At 41.3% G+C, this 16,900-nt stretch overlaps 3 protein-coding genes across 4 annotated transcripts; all 3 read right to left on the bottom strand.

Annotated features, from left to right (window-relative positions):
* Positions 1-291: 291 nt before the first annotated feature.
* katnal1 (katanin p60 subunit A-like 1) lies at positions 292-6,725 on the bottom strand. The gene is made up of 11 exons (XM_088315217.1): positions 6,615-6,725; positions 4,833-5,006; positions 4,610-4,770; positions 3,333-3,498; positions 3,125-3,234; positions 2,945-3,050; positions 2,447-2,605; positions 2,234-2,360; positions 1,512-1,646; positions 638-764; positions 292-555 (listed from the first exon to the last, which is right to left on the bottom strand). Exons 1-11 carry the CDS (start codon positions 6,627-6,629, stop codon positions 357-359), a joined length of 1,479 nt encoding a protein of 492 aa, XP_088171343.1. The 5' UTR covers positions 6,630-6,725; the 3' UTR covers positions 292-356.
* A 607-nt stretch (positions 6,726-7,332) lies between these two features.
* LOC148323287 (ras-related protein Rab-33B) lies at positions 7,333-9,987 on the bottom strand. 2 transcript variants are annotated; one of them, XM_088314773.1, is made up of 2 exons: positions 9,683-9,987; positions 7,333-9,173 (listed from the first exon to the last, which is right to left on the bottom strand). In XM_088314773.1, exons 1-2 carry the CDS (start codon positions 9,944-9,946, stop codon positions 8,727-8,729), a joined length of 711 nt encoding a protein of 236 aa, XP_088170899.1. In that variant the 5' UTR covers positions 9,947-9,987; the 3' UTR covers positions 7,333-8,726. The 2 variants fall into 2 exon arrangements, with proteins under 2 accessions (XP_088170899.1, XP_088170900.1); XM_088314774.1 differs by having other exon boundaries at positions 7,333-9,167.
* Positions 9,988-10,859: 872 nt separating this feature from the next.
* On the bottom strand, positions 10,860-15,199 carry kbtbd7 (kelch repeat and BTB (POZ) domain containing 7). Its single transcript, XM_088314772.1, has one exon. It carries the CDS (start codon positions 14,916-14,918, stop codon positions 13,044-13,046), a length of 1,875 nt encoding a protein of 624 aa, XP_088170898.1. The 5' UTR covers positions 14,919-15,199; the 3' UTR covers positions 10,860-13,043.
* Between the last annotated feature and the right edge of the window lie 1,701 nt (positions 15,200-16,900).

Here is a 16,900-nt window from a genome sequence, read left to right as displayed (position 1 = left end):
CCTCGAAAGGAGGTAAATGGCAGCCCCATTTTTGGTGAGGTTTGCATAGAAGAGCGACAGAGAAACACAGGGCGAGGTTGTTTGCATTCTGCAATTAATATTTTTTAAATGCGTGATTTTATTGTGATTGTTAATCATCCCAAAAGTCAAAACCCCATCCATACTTGACAACAAAAGCAGGTGAGTCTGCTTGAAGACATCTCGCTCTCATCATTTAAAAAAAGTATTAAATGAATGGATTGTGCCTCACGTAGAAATGCTTGAAACACTGTTACGTATTTATCAGGCATGCTAGACATCAGGCTTCAAGGTTAGTCAACCATTATCGAATTATTCCCCCCTACGCAAAAAGTCTTTCACCCCGAACCAAATTCGGACATCCAGGCTTTGTATCTTTCGAGGTCTGCAGCTGAGACAGACTTTGAGATCTTCTTGAGTGTGAGCGTGAAGTCCTCCATCATCACGGGCATCTGCAGCTCTTCTTTGGATAGGGCTCGGATCTCCTCTGGGCTCAGGCCTTGGATTCGCCGCCGCATGGCCATCATGGAAGCATCCCTGAGAGAAACGATTAGAAAGATGGTGGAGTTTCTCAAAAGGAATTTCTCTTTGTTCTCCGACAAACATACTGTGGACAAACCTGCAGACGTTGGTGACGTCGGCTCCGGAGTAGCCCTCGGTCTTCTCAGCGATTAGGTCCAGGTTCACATCGGCCGCCAACTCCACTTCCCGCAAGTTGATCTTTAGAAGCTCCACGCGACCCACAGCTACAAGGTATTTATAAAAAATTCCAACATTAAGATGGCAAACATAAGGAAATTAGATGACACATTTGGAGCCTCTTTCACACAGTACATGAAATCAGGCATTTTTCTGCCTTTTTCCTTTCAACTATCACGTAAACTAAACACAGAATAGGGGGACAAAGTCGACTTCTTCCTTTTGACAGTGCAGTGAAGGAAGCACTTTCCATATTACTTGTAGAAGTTGGTACTTTTCCATATTTCTGTGTCGCTATTCTATATAAACTTCAAAAACACTGAATTTGGGGAAAGAGTTGACCGGGCAATTTTCCACATTTGGAGATGTAATGTAAGCTGCTTTTCTCAAACTGATAAAAAGCATTTTTTTAACCATTCTTCTTTGATGCTGCTGATGTAATGTTCAGCCCTCCATTGGAGGACAGTGAAAGGAATTTATGTTGTTTGTGTTATTTAGAAATAATGTTAGCAGCACTGTACAGTACATGCTCTAAGGGTGTCATATTTCTGATGCAGCTATCAACATCAAATGTCGCGTAACATTCGGTGTAAACACAACAAGCCTAATCAAGGTTTACCATCCAACTGTACTTATTTACCATCTGAAATGTTCTTAATCTAGTGAAGAACATTGTACAGAGGTCACTTTGTAAAAACAAGGAACAGTATTCCAAAATTATTTATTTTTTAATTTTTCTTTAGAAGAACTCTGTATCCTATGTGACATTTAAACATTGGCAACTGAGAGGTCACCTGTTGGCAGAGGGATGTAGATCCGCTTCTCCAGACGTCGCCGCAACGCCTCGTCAATGTCCCATGGGAAATTTGTTGCGGCGAGGACCATGACCATCTTGGAAGGGTCATCATTGTCCTGGGCGCCACCCACACCTGGCGGGGGGAAAAAGCAATGAAAAGAGAAGATAATGTAATGATAAGATAATGAAATGTAGAAGATATGAGTAATGAAGATAATGAAATGTACGGATGTCCTGATCTGATCATGTTATCACAAATCTTGAGCCGATCAAGCAGCTTTCAGAGTGGGGCAAAAAGTTTGTTTTTCTTCATTTTCTGATATTTTATAGGTCACAAAGTAACCAAATTATCTAATGCTGTAAATATATAGTCAAATGGTGCACTACTTGCTTAAATTTGTATTACACAAACTGATGTGTTTTTTTTTTTTTGGGGGGGGGGGGCAGCTGTGTGGACTTCTTATTTTAGCCTACACGCCCAATAAATAAGCATTCAAATGGATTGTTTTGCCATTGGATAAATCAAATGCACCCAAACTGCTTATACGTATGGGCCATTCCACAAATTGGTCGCATTTGGGTTCCCCCCATCCCAAATAAAGAAATAAATAATAAAATAAATAGAATACATAGAATAAATGTTTAAAAAAATAATAAAATAATAAAATAAAATAAACACATACATACAATGACATCCCTCCTAAAAACATAATTATTTACCATCCATTTGAATCAGAAGCTCAGATTTGACCCTGCGACTGGCTTCATGTTCATTGGACGTTCCTCTTCTGCTACAGATGGAGTCGATCTCATCTATGAAGATGGTCGTCGGCGCGTAGAAGCGGGCCTGTATGAATCACACAAATCATGGCTTTGAATTGGATTCTAGTTAATCAGGAGTTGTCACAAGAAATATTACACGTAATATTGTACCATTTCAAAGAGTAGACGGACAAGTTTCTCCGACTCGCCTCTGTATTTGGAGGTGAGGGTGGAGGAGGACATGTTGAAGAAAGTCGTCCCGCATTCGGTCGCTACTGCTTTGGCTAACATGGTCTTGCCTGTGCCTGGTGGGCCGACCATTAGCACACCCTGTTGACAAAGGAAATTCTGTAGATTAAGCTACATATGTTACTGTACAATCACGTATGTCAAATTGTAGCATTCAATGAAAAAGTCGTACATTTAGGAAAAAAAAATCTCTAAATGCAACTATGTTGAACTGGGTGGAGGAGCTTCATTGCATCCTTCTCTTAAAGAAAAAAAGTGTTTTTCCACCGTGGTGTGGCATTGATAGGCAGTAGCAAACCTTTTTGGGTAGGCGTCAGTGACTGGCGCATTTTTGCAATTCACAGTGGCTATATCCCCCATGAGTAATTTGAATTCACTAAAATGGAGGTATGGATGTGTGTGTGTGTGTCTATACGTTACCTTCCATGGCCGCCGAATGCCCTTGAAGAAGTCAGGCATCCACATGGGCAGCACCACAGCTTCTCTTAGCAGCTTCTTAGCGTCTTCCAGATCGGCAATGTCATTCCTTCTCAAAGAATTCAGTTGTGAGCAATTAAAGGGGAAAATAACACTGCAGTGAGTATGTGTGCGTTCTCATACCAGTGTACATTCAGGTTGCGGGACACAATGTCTCGCTCTAGTGACTCCACCAGGTCGCTGTCATGTCCTGCACCATCAAACTTTTTCTGCTCTTTTTCACCTTTCTTTCCCTTATGATTGAAAAAAAAAAAGACAGTCGTTAGCATAATGAAAACAGTTTGTGACCTTGCGAATGCCAGATTGCTCCGACAAATACCTAGAAACTAACCTCGTCGTTAGATTTCATGTTGCGGGCGTCTCTGGCTCCCGACCGTTCTGCTTTCGGTTTGGCCTGCCCGCGACTTTCTTGTCCTTCCCCTCGATGATGCGGACCAGGCGATTCTTTCTTCTGCTGCTTCACTCCACTGCTGGGTCGCTTCATTGCGACAGGATTCCTACATAGCGGAAGTAAATGTTTATTACATGTCAGCACAGTCTTGTCCTAACGTGTCTGCTGATAAAATTTAATTTGTTATTGGAAGTCGTAGAGGGTGTTTGATTGGACAATTTGGAATCGGACCACAAAACTTGAGAAAAATTCCCTTCTAAAGTGATACAAAGCTTTCGAACCGTCGTCATGTAAGAGTTTGTGAGATGTCAACATCGCACAGCTAACATTATAGGATTGACGCTGCAGTCATGCTTTTTCTTTTTTTTTAACTCAAAACATTTTTTAAAAAGTAGCCTCAATCATAGAAGTGTCCGTCATTTGACCTTGTTCTTTATCTCTTTTGTCAGGGCCCTTGTCTCCCATATAATCGACTGCCTGCCATTCCTCGAATTTTCCCAACCTTCATCTTTGTTGTGTGGCATTGATCTCATTGTACTTAGTTAATTGGTTTCTTTCAATCAGTGTCAGCTCCTTTTGTCTATCTTGTGAGTTTTGTTGAACACATCGCCATTGTGAGTTAAATTCTAGGAACCGACTTTATGCAAGGCAGCTTTTTCTTTTTTTTCCGTCAGTCCTCCAGCATTAACTCCTGTTATTGAATTCTATGAAAAATAAAACCTCAAAAGTGCAATTTCCTGAAGGTTGTACTATGTGTAAAACATTTTCGTGACTAATATGCCTCAAAAGTTGCATCACACAAGACCTTATATACAAATATCCATCCATCCATTATACAAACCGCTTCTCCTCTCAAGTGTCGCGGGGGTGCTGGAGCTTATCCCAGCTGCCTTCCAGCAGTAGGCAGGGGACACCCTGAACTGGTTGCCAGCCAATCGCAGAGCACACAAAGACAAACAACTACACACGCTTACACAAATGCCTAGGGACAATTAAAAGTACTCAATCAACCTACCATGCATGTCTTTGGAATGTGGGAGGAAACCGGAGTAAGGAATGCTGGAGCCATTTACATGGCCATGATAATATTGCAATTGTGTCACTTGAGTGTAAGTGTAAATCCATTCTTTGAGCAGACATCATATCACACCATCTAACATGACTAAAACAACAAATGGTGCATGGCGCAAGACTTTTGCACAATATTGTATGTTCACCTGTGTTCCGCAGGCGTGGGGGGAGGCCATGCTGCCGGGTCATCTGCGCTTCTTCCCGATTGAGGAACGGGCACGGTCACTGGCTTCTCAGTCTTGAAGGCTTCGAGCACAGACACGATACTCTTAATCTGCTCCCACTCCTCGGTCAGCTCCTGTTTCACCTGACCAAACGTAAAACTCTGATTAACTGTTTTGAAATGACAGCATGAAACAACGGTCCCACCTGCTGCCACCGGACTTTAAGCGCCGGGTCCTTGAGGGTCTGGCAGTGCTTGTTGATCTGCTGCAGCACGCCTTGGTAGTACACGCAGGATGAGTCGTAGTTGCCGAGCAAAGCATACTCGCGACCCTTTTTGGCGTTGTCATAGATCTCAGACAAATTCATGGTGCATGGCAGCTAGGAGACAAAGACAAGAAGAACATTGATTCATTGGTCAGTATAAGCAATGAGGACAATAATTGTTGTATTGCTACTAATTAATCAAGTATTGAAGGATCTTAGGTTAACAAATAGCATCAGTTGTGTTGATTCCCTCACTTCTGGTCAAATTGTATGGTTGTATGTTTCTAAAAGATTATCCTTCCTGAGTAATGCTATGCTGTTGGATATGTTAAGAGCGATGTTTACTCACTGATATGCTTGGAAAACATTCAGGGTCAGCAATTGTAACTCTTAAACATGTTCATTATTTACAAAAGCTAAACATTATATGTGTATTCAACACAGATTTCTAGGACTGTGATTGTGACATGAATGCAACCTGCAGCTCACGCCATTGACTGACTTCATAAACAAAGCATCTGGTTGTGCTGAGTGTTTGTATCACATGTCTCACAAGTCATTCACCCCAATAATGAAGGAGAACAAACCAAATAAATTAACAGGTAGCTGAAATTCCATCATTTTTCCCCTAATCACTTTCTCCTTTGTAATTGCAATTGCAGTCTGTATGCCCTGTGGCACCATGCTGCCTCTTACAGGTCACTGCTGGTACTATATGTGTGACGTGCTGTGTTGGTTATCCAAACTTCCATAAGCGCACACAGTACACTACAAGTGCAGTAATCACACATCTTTTGCCCCGGCCATGTGTTTTGTACAATTGGTTAAAATGTTAAAAATCGGTATGTGTGTACCCCACTTAGAGAACACTCCAAGATGTCAATTATGGCGAGCAAACAGTTTTGACTGACAATTCTAAGGGCCCATTACTAAGAGGAGCACTACAAAATGTATTTAAATGTAATTTTTAAAAATGAATGCAACATAAGAGCCACAAATTAATATAAACATGTTCATATCTCTTGTTTTAAAGAAGAGTTCATGCGCATGTACACATTTTATAAAATGATTTTTGTGTGCCCTGGGCAGGAATTACTTACTAACTCTAAACCAAATCAGACAACATGGATGAGTGAAACAATTAAGCCGTTATTAACTATTATATTTATCCAGTTCAATGAAAAAAATAGGCTACATATATTTTAAAGTGTTTTTCCTTCTACTTCATTTCTATTTTATAATATCGTAAGTGCAGGGGCGGCGACCGAGCGCCATCTATTGGCCAGACGCCACTGGCATCTACTCCTTCCCCTAGGGTAAATTCAAGAGTTGCATTTAGAAAGAAAATCTGCCTTTACAGATATAATGCTAACTTTTGTTGTTTATGATGGTGGTTTGTAGTGGTTGTAGTGGTGCATATATTTTCAGGCCCGATAACGTAGCCAAAGGATTTTAACACCACATGCATGCACCTGTTCGCCCTCATCAATCCGATCGCTTTATATCCACTTCATTTAGTCCACAACCATTGTAATCTGGCTAGTGGGTGCTAAGAGCATCGCTCGCTTCCAGGCCACGAAGACAACAGCAACCGGGTGGCGATAAATAATAAAAAAGACATTCGTCGTCGTTTGTTAGTAAGAACGAACAACACCAACAATAGAGAGTGTGGGGCTCCTGTTGGTATTGTTGACAAGAAAAACATGAAATTAATCGTCATACCAGCGTTAAAAGCATATGATTGCAGCGTCCTTTTGAATCGGGGTCCACTATGAAGTGTTACCATGGCCGCGGAGACGCCTGGCGAAGAATACAGATGGCGCGATTACAGTGCTGCATTCAAGTACTATGTTAATGTGCGTAAATGTAACTACTATGACTAAACTCCCAGATTGCAGATTAAAACTCGAAACAAATTTGTTTTTGTATTATATTCACCAACGGATATCATGTTAAACGTCTATTTTTTCAATGCTAAATTTGAACAATTTCATTTAGCACACTAAGATATGAAATTATAAAGAATTTTACTTACACTATTCATTTCCTGCCTTCGTTAGGGATGCAAATCTAACATGGGCGTTTTCTATTTACTATTATTCCATGTTTATGGTAAAATTATATCGTCAAATGACAAACTAAACCGACTAGTAATCAAAACTGTTTTGAAATTGTGCGTGCCAAAAACTCCGAGTCAAGTGAACGCAACATTAAGACTATCAGTTCTGCGTATGCAGTACCAGATGCTCAATATTATCGAAACGGTTTATTTTAGTTAAAAGTATCAGCAGAAAATGTATTATTGTGTTAAAAAAACAAGTTAGAAAAGTATTTATGAAACTGTGGTCATCCAGCATGCAGTATTTATCTACAAAATTCCAGATTTCTTTTTCGGTTGATGTATTGTAATGCCCGTCCCAGTGTTCAATGATGCACACGGTCAGCAATGGAAAGTGTTCGCTTTAATCAAAAACAACAACGAAATAAACAAATGTAAACAGGAGCTGCTAATGGCAACAACCGACGCCCGCACACTCTACATTCAGACTAACTGCCCGAGCCTATCTTCCCCAACCTGGCTGGTCCCCTCTCAATGACGTCACCCACCACTCAACTGACACCGCCCTCACATACACCAAACAATGAACAGATATTACAGTATTGAACGTGATAAAATACAAGAACAAAAGCGAGAATAGCTTATGAATTAATGTTTAGCGATATTGTTTACAACTTATAGTAAAAAGGTGGAAATATTATTAAGAAACAGAAAATCAGATAAGTGCAAATGACATAAGTTTGGCCTGTTGTTAACATCCATTAAAAAGTGGCAATATATATTTTACATATACAGAATGTTGCAAGAAAAAAACAGTCTGGCAAATTTAAAGTACTATCAACTTTAAACATTTTGAATTAAATGTAATAAACAAAACAAGCTCAACTTTGTCCATTAAACCTCGTTTATTTTGCTGATTCACACAAAAAGAACAAAATCCCTTTCAAAGTGCACTTCTGTGGCATGTGACTAAACTCAAGGTGGCCCAGAGAGGAATGACTGCATTTCAAGGCTAGATTGTATGAAAAAGAAACGTGATTTTTTTAATTATTATTATCATCATTACCATTGCATTTAATTGCATTTAAGTCAGAGTAGCTGAGCCATAGCTGCTCAATTTATTTTATATATATTTATTTTATATATATATATGTATTTATTTTATATATATATATATATATATATATATATATATATATATATATATATATATATATATATATATAAATATAACTTTTCCTAGCAATGTAAATGTCCCTTTAAAACCTTTTTTTTTTTTTTTAAGGATTGCACCATTTTCCCTTTAAGTATACACAAGTATGTTATGAGTGTCGCTACATAGCTGATTGCTGATCACTCAATTATCCATAGGTCTGAAAGTGAGTGTGAATGGTTGTGTGTGACTGACTGGAGACCAGTCCATGGTGCATCCCCGCCTCTCATCCAAAGTCAGCTGGGATAGTCTCAAAGCTGTAATGTAATAATAATGTTAAAATATCACTAAAAACACTGTCTGTACAGCAAATTATGCTTTGGTGGGAAACAAATGATCAAAATTAAAATTTGCTCAACTTTGGAGGTTCCACAGTAAAAATAAAGTGCACCCAATTCTACCGTTGTAAGCTAAAAAATATTTGCTGCATGACCTATATATTTTTGCATGCATTTCATAGAAATATAGTGCAAACCTGTCCCTCTGCATTGTCTGTGAAGTGCACAAGAGCAGGCAGATGAGGGTATTAAGTCACAGAAAGCGTGTGGCGGGAGGCTAACTATCAGCACTGACAGGTTACAGCTTCCTGCTCTCTGGTTTTCCAAAGATGCCTAACGTCACTCTCAGAGGGCGGCTTCAGTCTCAGAGGTTTGTGGCTCTTGAGCCTATAGGCCAGCGTCAGGAAAATGGCATCCACATGCTCCTTCTCTGCGGGGTCCTTGGCTGAGGTCTCGAACAGGGGCATGCTGTGCCCGTCGGCGAGGCACTGCGCCGCCGACGTGGGCACTACACGGCGGTCACGCAGGTCGCACTTGTTTCCCACCACTACGCGAGGCACCAGTGGCCCCACAGCATGACGGCCGCACTCCTCAATCCAGTCGGGTATGCTCTGGAAGGTGGTCAGGCTGGTGACATCGTACACGAAGATGACGGCATGCGCGCTGCGGTAATAGTGTTCCACCATGCTCTTCCTGAAACGCTCCTGGCCTGCTGTGTCCCAGATCTGCAACTGGCCCCAAAGGAACAAATATTGAAACCACTACAACAAATGACATTAACTAAGGCCTGACATCTGGATTTTCTTTGTTGTTGTTTTGCACTGTAGGAATGCTCCCTGCTACATTATTTTGCCCAACACCATCCTAGCCATGAGCTTCGACTGGCTAGCTTTCACAGCTAATCACAGTGGAAGGCAATCATGTAGGCCGCTCCTGCCCATGAGGTGGCCATTATCTATTTCTCATGGAGTTGGCAAACCAAGTTGTAAATACACGTTAACGAAAACGTATTAATGATCTGAAAAAAACAGTGATTGTTGCCTCCTATCGGTGAGGCATGTCATGACGTCACCTTCCACTGCAATACATCGACCATTTTATTTTTTGCTAAAAATGCTATTTTTCTTAAATACTACCACTCATTCACGAATAAAGCATTAACTTGGTGGTGTTTTTTGTAACATCAGGGCTACGTTTTAGGTGACAGCCTGCAGTGTGTCAATGACAGTCGTGGACTTACCTTAATAACTTCTCCATCGAGTTCCAGAGTTCTCTCCCGAAAATCAACGCCGATGGTCGCCTCGGGGTTCTTCAGGAAAGAGCCGCCGCAGAATCTGTACGTCAAACACGTCTTACCCACGTTGGTGTCTCCTATGACGATAATTTTAAACACGCGACACGGCGACGAGTTGCCATCATATTGCGACGACGAAGACGACAGTTCCAGGGAGTCGAAAAACACCGAGTGAAATTCTTCACCGCCGTATTTGTTTTCTATTGCCATCGTTCATTGTCTCGCAGTGTCCTGTTCGTGGAGTTTGGAAATCTCGCGAGAGCGGAGTGGGACTTAGCGAGACCCTATTAAACCCACATTAAAATAGTTGCTTTTTTTGTTTCATTTAATTTTTTTACTTTTGTAATTATATATATATATATATTACAAAAATGTACCTCTCAATTTGATTCATCCGTCCTATTTTTAAATGCCCGTTGAAATTGAACAAATATAGACATATATTAAATTAATAAATTTTGCTCTGCTTTGCTTTTGAATGGTGTTAACTATTGTTTTTAAAACCTTATAATTGTTGTATTTGTGTGAAGCACACTGAGTTGCCGAGTGTATGAAGTGTTCTATTTAAAAAGTGCTTTGTCAATTGAAAAATAGTCAAATAATAAGAAAATACATATTTACTGAATTCCAAATACATTTTTAAAATTTGAATATATATTTTCATTACGAATACCAATCATTTTTCAATGAACCGTTTCATTTAGGATTTGAATTTTTTTTAGCCTAATTTATGACAATACAATTTACAACATCCCAATTCTGTTTAAATGTTAATTTACTTTTGAAATTCTCCTGGTTGTTTGTATATTATTACAACATTTTATTAACACCTTAAATGACGCAGTGACATTACACCACAGAGAACTCCAAGTATAGCAATTTGATAAAGCAGTTGAAGCTCACTGTTATCATACGCATGTATTGAATCTTGTGAGTTTAAAACATTAATGTTATAATACTAATGCACTTAAAGAAGCGTTAAGTGAGGATAAAAAAAATCACATTACAAAAGGATATTTTTAGGACTTCTTTTAGTATATATTTCATATTCAATTTTGGTGGGACTCTACATAAAACAACAAAAACAAAGCCCTGTTAAATAATCACACGGTTTATTGACAGGTACGATAAAACTGCCATTTTATTCCAGTTTCTTTGTTTCGTGCACACACACACACATCAAAAATATATATTACAATTGCATTTACTCACCATAAAAAACACACACATTTTCAAATAACTACTATGATATAATGTCTATAATACTTGGAGCGGAACAGCTACTGTTGAAGTTGTACTGCAGGTTTGTGTTAACAACTAGATTAGATGGGCACAATACCTATTAATCGGTAAACATTGGAAAATAAGCGTGGGGGTAAAATAGCTGACCTAAAAATGATGGCGAAAACAGACTTGTTGAAATATCATCAAAAACTAACACTGATAAAAACCCACATACCAATGTCATATTCATTTTGTTAGAAGGTACAAAAAAACCTGAGTTAGCATAATGCATTGGCCATGTCATTCGGTAGAATAACTGCATCCAAAATGAGCAAATTAGATTTTTAAAAAGATAACGGAGCTCATTTTTCACTGACTAGGTTTACATGCAGTCAATAACCCTTTCAAAACCTGAATAGATATTTGGGCTTTGAAAGGCCATGTAAACATGCGCTAATACCCAAACAAAACCCCTGGGTTTCCCCTTTTCTAACTTTGATATTTGGTCATATAAATACGATCGGAATACCTACACTGAAATTGACATTGGTTTGTGTTCTCTATTTGAAAGAAATGTTGGTCCTAAGAGAATAGGAAGTACTTGGATGCGCGTCGATGCCACATAAACAGCAAAGCAAGAAGTAAAGCCACCGGCGGGCATCTTAAGTTGCCACTCACTTTATGTTATTTTCTGTCTCTACAGAGAAAATGGCAGTGTGTACATCGACACAATGTGTATATTAGTTTGTGCATCGACAAGAAAAGGTGAGCAAATGCGGCGAAACGCAGACGCAGCACAGATGCACTATAGTAACGAGGAGTAAACCAACTGCTTTATTCCTGTGGTTAGTGACATGAACGTGTGATGATAGAAAGTGAAATTTGACGGTCTGACGCTATCCGTACATCGGCTATTTAGGTCGGGAAAGTTCATGTACAGTATATACTATATATTAATAAATACAATGGAGAAAGGGACTCTGTACGCATGTAAATGGGTTATGACGAATGTTTCAGAAACTGGAATTTTGAACTTAACCCAAATATTGACTGCATGTAAACATAGTCACTGACACACTACTGTAACAATATGTATTGTATGTTCGTAATGTAATTAATATCTTAGAAACAGCTCTCAGTATGAAGTGCAGTTCTAATTATCACAATGATAAACTGACAGTATTGTTCAATTCATACGTTTGCAAAATGCTTTGGCCCAGTGAATGTTGTGAATGATGTTTAGTTCAATACAAATCGCATATATGACACCCAGAAACAAAATGGCCACTTTACACAAAGCGCAAGAAAATATGCTTTGCATTTGGTGTCACCCGCATCGATCGTCTATTTGTTTTGAGCTTGACACGCTTTGATCCCTGAATAAACACTGTAAAACCACACTAGCTTTGCAGAGCTTTGTTGGGCCGTTTTTGCAATTTCACAAATTGGAAATTAAGCATGTAAAAACAACCTGACATGACCGTTTGTCTAAAGTTAATTCTAAGGATTATTTTGATCCTAAGAATGTGGACTAGTCCAGCGTGTACCCCATTTTTCAGTATCAGACACCAGGACAGCAAGGCAGTAAAAAAAAAAAAAGGCAAGACAGGCTTTAGCTTTGTCACCTAAAATGTGTGCAGAGTCTGTTTTTATTGGGTCACTGATGCTATACTATTGATCATGAAGCAAGTAGACAATTTCTTGGCAAATGACTTTGATCCCTGTGATTGATTAGTAACCAGTCCAAGGTGTACACAGCCTCTTGCCCAAAGTTAACGGGGATAGTCTCCAGCTCACCCTCGACGCTAATGAGGACAAGCACTATGGAAAATGGATGAATGACTTTTTGAATCCTCTTCATAGTCATTCAATGCGATGTATTAAATGCACATCATCTGTGTTCTTAATTATTAGTTTCTGTACAATAGAAGTCAATTTTGTTTCAATATATGATGTATTTTAGTAAGTAGGGGTTCTGGGAAGGAACCAAAAGCTTAGGGAAGTATGCCCTAAAGAATAAATTCCCGCTTCCCTGTGAACGAAAATGGATCTTTTTAGCTGCAGTAACCCTGTAAAAGTCTGGCTACCAGTTCTCATCCGAGAATGAGCTGGAGCTGGCTGAGTCGGAATCTGCGTCCGTCAAGCCATCCAGGTCCCAGTCGGCACTGGATCCGCTGTCGTCGTCCTCCTCAGTTGAAAAGCTATGCGCTGATCCGAGGCACGCCGGGTAGACGCGTGTGGAAACGCACACGGGCCCCAGCGTGGACACGTAGACCGCCATGACGCTCTTCCAGCTCTCTCGCATGGGCTCGTACTCGTGCATGAGGACGCGGTTCTTGTTGTGCTGCAACAGTGTCTGTGTGAGGAGCAGCAGCTTTCCGCCGTGCTGGATCACCTGGTAGTTCAGGGCGCGGCTGTCAATGGGGATATCGGCCAGCCGCCGCCACTCGCCCCGTGCCGGGCTGTAGGCCTTCACTACGGGGATGTCGCATACACAGATGATCTGGTCCTGGTACACACATGCCTTGTGCAGCTTGTCCCGCCGCAGCGAGCCGCAGTGGCGCCAGCGGTTGCGGCGTGGGTCGTAGCACAGCATGCGCCGCTTGTTCACCACGTACAGGTGGTCATTCAAGGCCACCACCTGCATCTTACTGAAAGAGTGTGGCAGAGGAGCCACAAAGGTCCACTGGTTCCTCTGGACGCTGTAGCACTCCACCTCTTTCAATCGGGCATCCGTCACGGGGTTCCTTCCCCCCAGGAGGTACACGTGACCATTGAGGTAGCCCATCCCGGAGTGAATCCTCCCGAGCGGCCTCTCTGCTAGCTCCTGCCAGCTGTTGAGCACCGGATTGTACTGCCAGAAGTGTTTGGAGAGGTGAGAAGCTAGATAAAGATTGTTTTCTGGGCTTGAACAGGCAATGAGGGACTCCATGGTGGAGCGTTTGTAATCCTGGTTGCTAAGATCCATGAGAGGAGGCGTCACAAAATAGAGGTCGTCAGAGTACGGGTCGCAGCACATGATGTTGTCATTGGGAAGACCGAAGAACATGATCATTTCTTTGGCACTCACGCCTATCCTATGCTTGGGAACGTCCAGAGATGCAGCCACGGCGCAGGGCCTGTTGAAGAAGGACTCGAGGTACCTCTCAATGAAGGGCCTCGACATCAGCCCTTCAAGGTAGCGCTTGTCCCTCTCAGTGAACAAGTTCCAGCGCACGCACCTCAGCGCCCGTAGCGTGTCCTCCTTCTTGGGTGGCGCGTTGGCCTCGATCCAGCGCAGGGCGGCCGAGCATACTTCGCGCTCGCAACCGACGTCCAGTGTGTCCAGGGAAAGCAGTTCCTCCAACTGGTGCAGGTCCAGCTCGCAGAGCTCCCCCGCGATGCACAGCTGGCCGAAGTTCCTGGCGATGAAGGCCCGAGCACTCCCCTTTAGCTCAGGGTTGTCATAGGTGTCAGCAAACTTCAGAACCCCCACGCAGTTGGCAAGGTCCAGCCTGCGGCTCATAAAGCCAGAGCAGGCCTTCCTGATGTACTCCAGTTGGAGCATGTTGGCGGCAGTGTACAGCCTCTGCACATTGCCCTCTGTAATGGTCACCTTACCCGTGTAGCAGTACTCAACGATGACCGACATGGACTCCGCGTCCACCCCACGGATGGCCACCCTCTCCTGGACGCTCTCAGTCAAACCACCAGTAAACATGCTCTTGAAGTAAGGACTGGCAGCAGCGAGGACATTGCGGCTGCAATGGAACAGCTGGACGAGGTCGTCACCCGAGGGCCCCCCTTTCTCGCCACCTCCGCCAGGCTCCAAGGCTTCTCCGTCGGGGTCTACCTCGATGGTAACGTCCGAGAGGAGGCGGCTGTCGTACAACGCCTTCAATTCCCCCATCAACCCTTGAGCGTGACTTACATCCTCCAACACCTCGGGTCCATTGAAGCAGCCTAGCACCGAAGCCATTTTGGGGTCTAGTTTTTATCTCACGTCGCGGAAGCTTTCTGATAAGACACCGCCTCGCGTTCCACCTCCACCGCTAGCCGACAAGGACACATCCGCTCACGAGAAAACGTCAAACATATGGATAAACGAAAACAAAAAAACAACAACCACCTAGCGCTTTGGGTGGACGTCCGTGTGCCTCACAGTTGGTTTTATCCACCAAATAACCATAATGTCCAATTGAAGTCCACCGTAAACGTGTTGGTTTTCTTCCTCTAACTCCGTGTGTTAATACCATAGAAAGAAACAGACAGACCACGGAAGACGGGGGGGGGGGGGGGTTGGTTTCAGTGGTTAAAAAAGTGTCAAAATAAAAAGCAATGTAAGTCTATGTGTGTTAAAATGTTTGAAAAAAATATTTAAAATTTCTGAAATAAAGAAATTGACACTTATATATTAAACTGGTCATGTTTTCTAGGTCTTATTTGACATTTAGCGCCAAATGATAAGAAGTTTTCTCTTGTTCTGAAGGCAACACACAGCATTTCCGCTCTCCCCCGCCTCAAACTCATGTATTGTTTACGTCAGAGCGAAAGGACGTCTGCGATTGGCTGTCATAACTGGGTCAATTTCATATGGACTAATAGCATTATTTGAAAGTCTATAATGAAATGACTGGTTTTAACTCCAGCAGATTTACACCCATTCATCTAACACAGGCGTGAGCAAACTACCGCCCGGGGGCAACATGCAGCCCATCAAACGTTTTAATCTGGCCCTCCGAATTTGAAAAAAATTAAATGAATAAACCTGGTTTATGATTTAATTTCTAAATAATGTGGTTTTTCAACGACATATATATTGTTGTAATGCTTTTGTTCACTTTTATTTAAAATTAAATGGATTTTTTTTCTCCAATGAGGTGTCAAATTTTAGAACGCATTGTGGCCCGACAATCAAAAAGTTTGCCCACCCCTAGTCTAACATGTACTTGATTCATTCGAATACAAAAAACAAAAACAATAGAAACCCATATGATTTTTAATTATTCAATTAAAAACTTGCATACTGCATAGTTGTTTTTCCCTCCAGTTTGCAGCAGTTATCAGGTGTATTTGCACTTGAGGTCATGTTCAGCCCATCCTGATACTGGTCTTGTGGATGGTGATGGTGATGAGGAAGAAAAAGGCAAAGGGCAGAGGGCAGCACCACCCCACTGCTCAGCTTCTGGTGGCCTGAATGGAGGCAGCTTAGCCGCTCAAACTGGTTCAGCCGGTCCGACCGCTCCAGTCTGTCTTGCAGTAGCTGTGTGTTGTTGGGCTTATCCCATGACTTTTTATACCTATGTGGAGTAGCATGGATAAAAGGGGTGGAGAATTTCGAGCAATTATTTTATTTATTTATTTATTTTTTTGTCATCACGGCATGATGTGAAGACATGTTGACAACACTCTTACAGATCTCAATAGCTCAAATTTGAAAATGATTTCATATTTAGTTTTTGATTTATTTTAGTTAATTTTATTTAATATGCTAATTAATAAAATATTTCATAAACGAGTGACTTAGGAATTAGTGGTGCAATTGCCTGAAATCTGTGCGTCAGCGATGGTTCACATCTCACTCAGTAGTAATGTGCATTCTTTTAAGATTGAATCGCTGTCTGTCTCTACATGTGTCAAATGATTGAATGGCATCCAATCCAGGATGCAGTCTGCTTTTTGTCCAAAGTGATAATTCCGGGGTCACCAACCTTTTTGAAAGTGAGCGTTATATTCACGTTAGACTAATTAATGCGAAGGGCTACCGGTTTCATATACTCATCTGAAATAAAAAATCTGCTAAAATTACATTTAATTATATGTGAATAATTAATGATAAATATGTGAAGACACATATCATGTTCACAATTTCTCACAATAATTATGTAACATGGTAGGAAACCTATAAATACTCATATGGAAACATGTAAATACAAATATGCCACACTTTGTTTAGAACAG

Source organism: Idiotropiscis lumnitzeri, chromosome 14, assembly GCF_059441095.1.
Source record: "Idiotropiscis lumnitzeri isolate Australia: NSW breed Sydney's pygmy pipehorse chromosome 14, RoL_Ilum_1.0, whole genome shotgun sequence".
Classification (NCBI taxonomy): domain Eukaryota; kingdom Metazoa; phylum Chordata; class Actinopteri; order Syngnathiformes; family Syngnathidae; genus Idiotropiscis; species Idiotropiscis lumnitzeri.
Note: the sequence above shows the minus strand (reverse complement) of the source record. Positions and strands in the feature narration are given on the sequence as shown.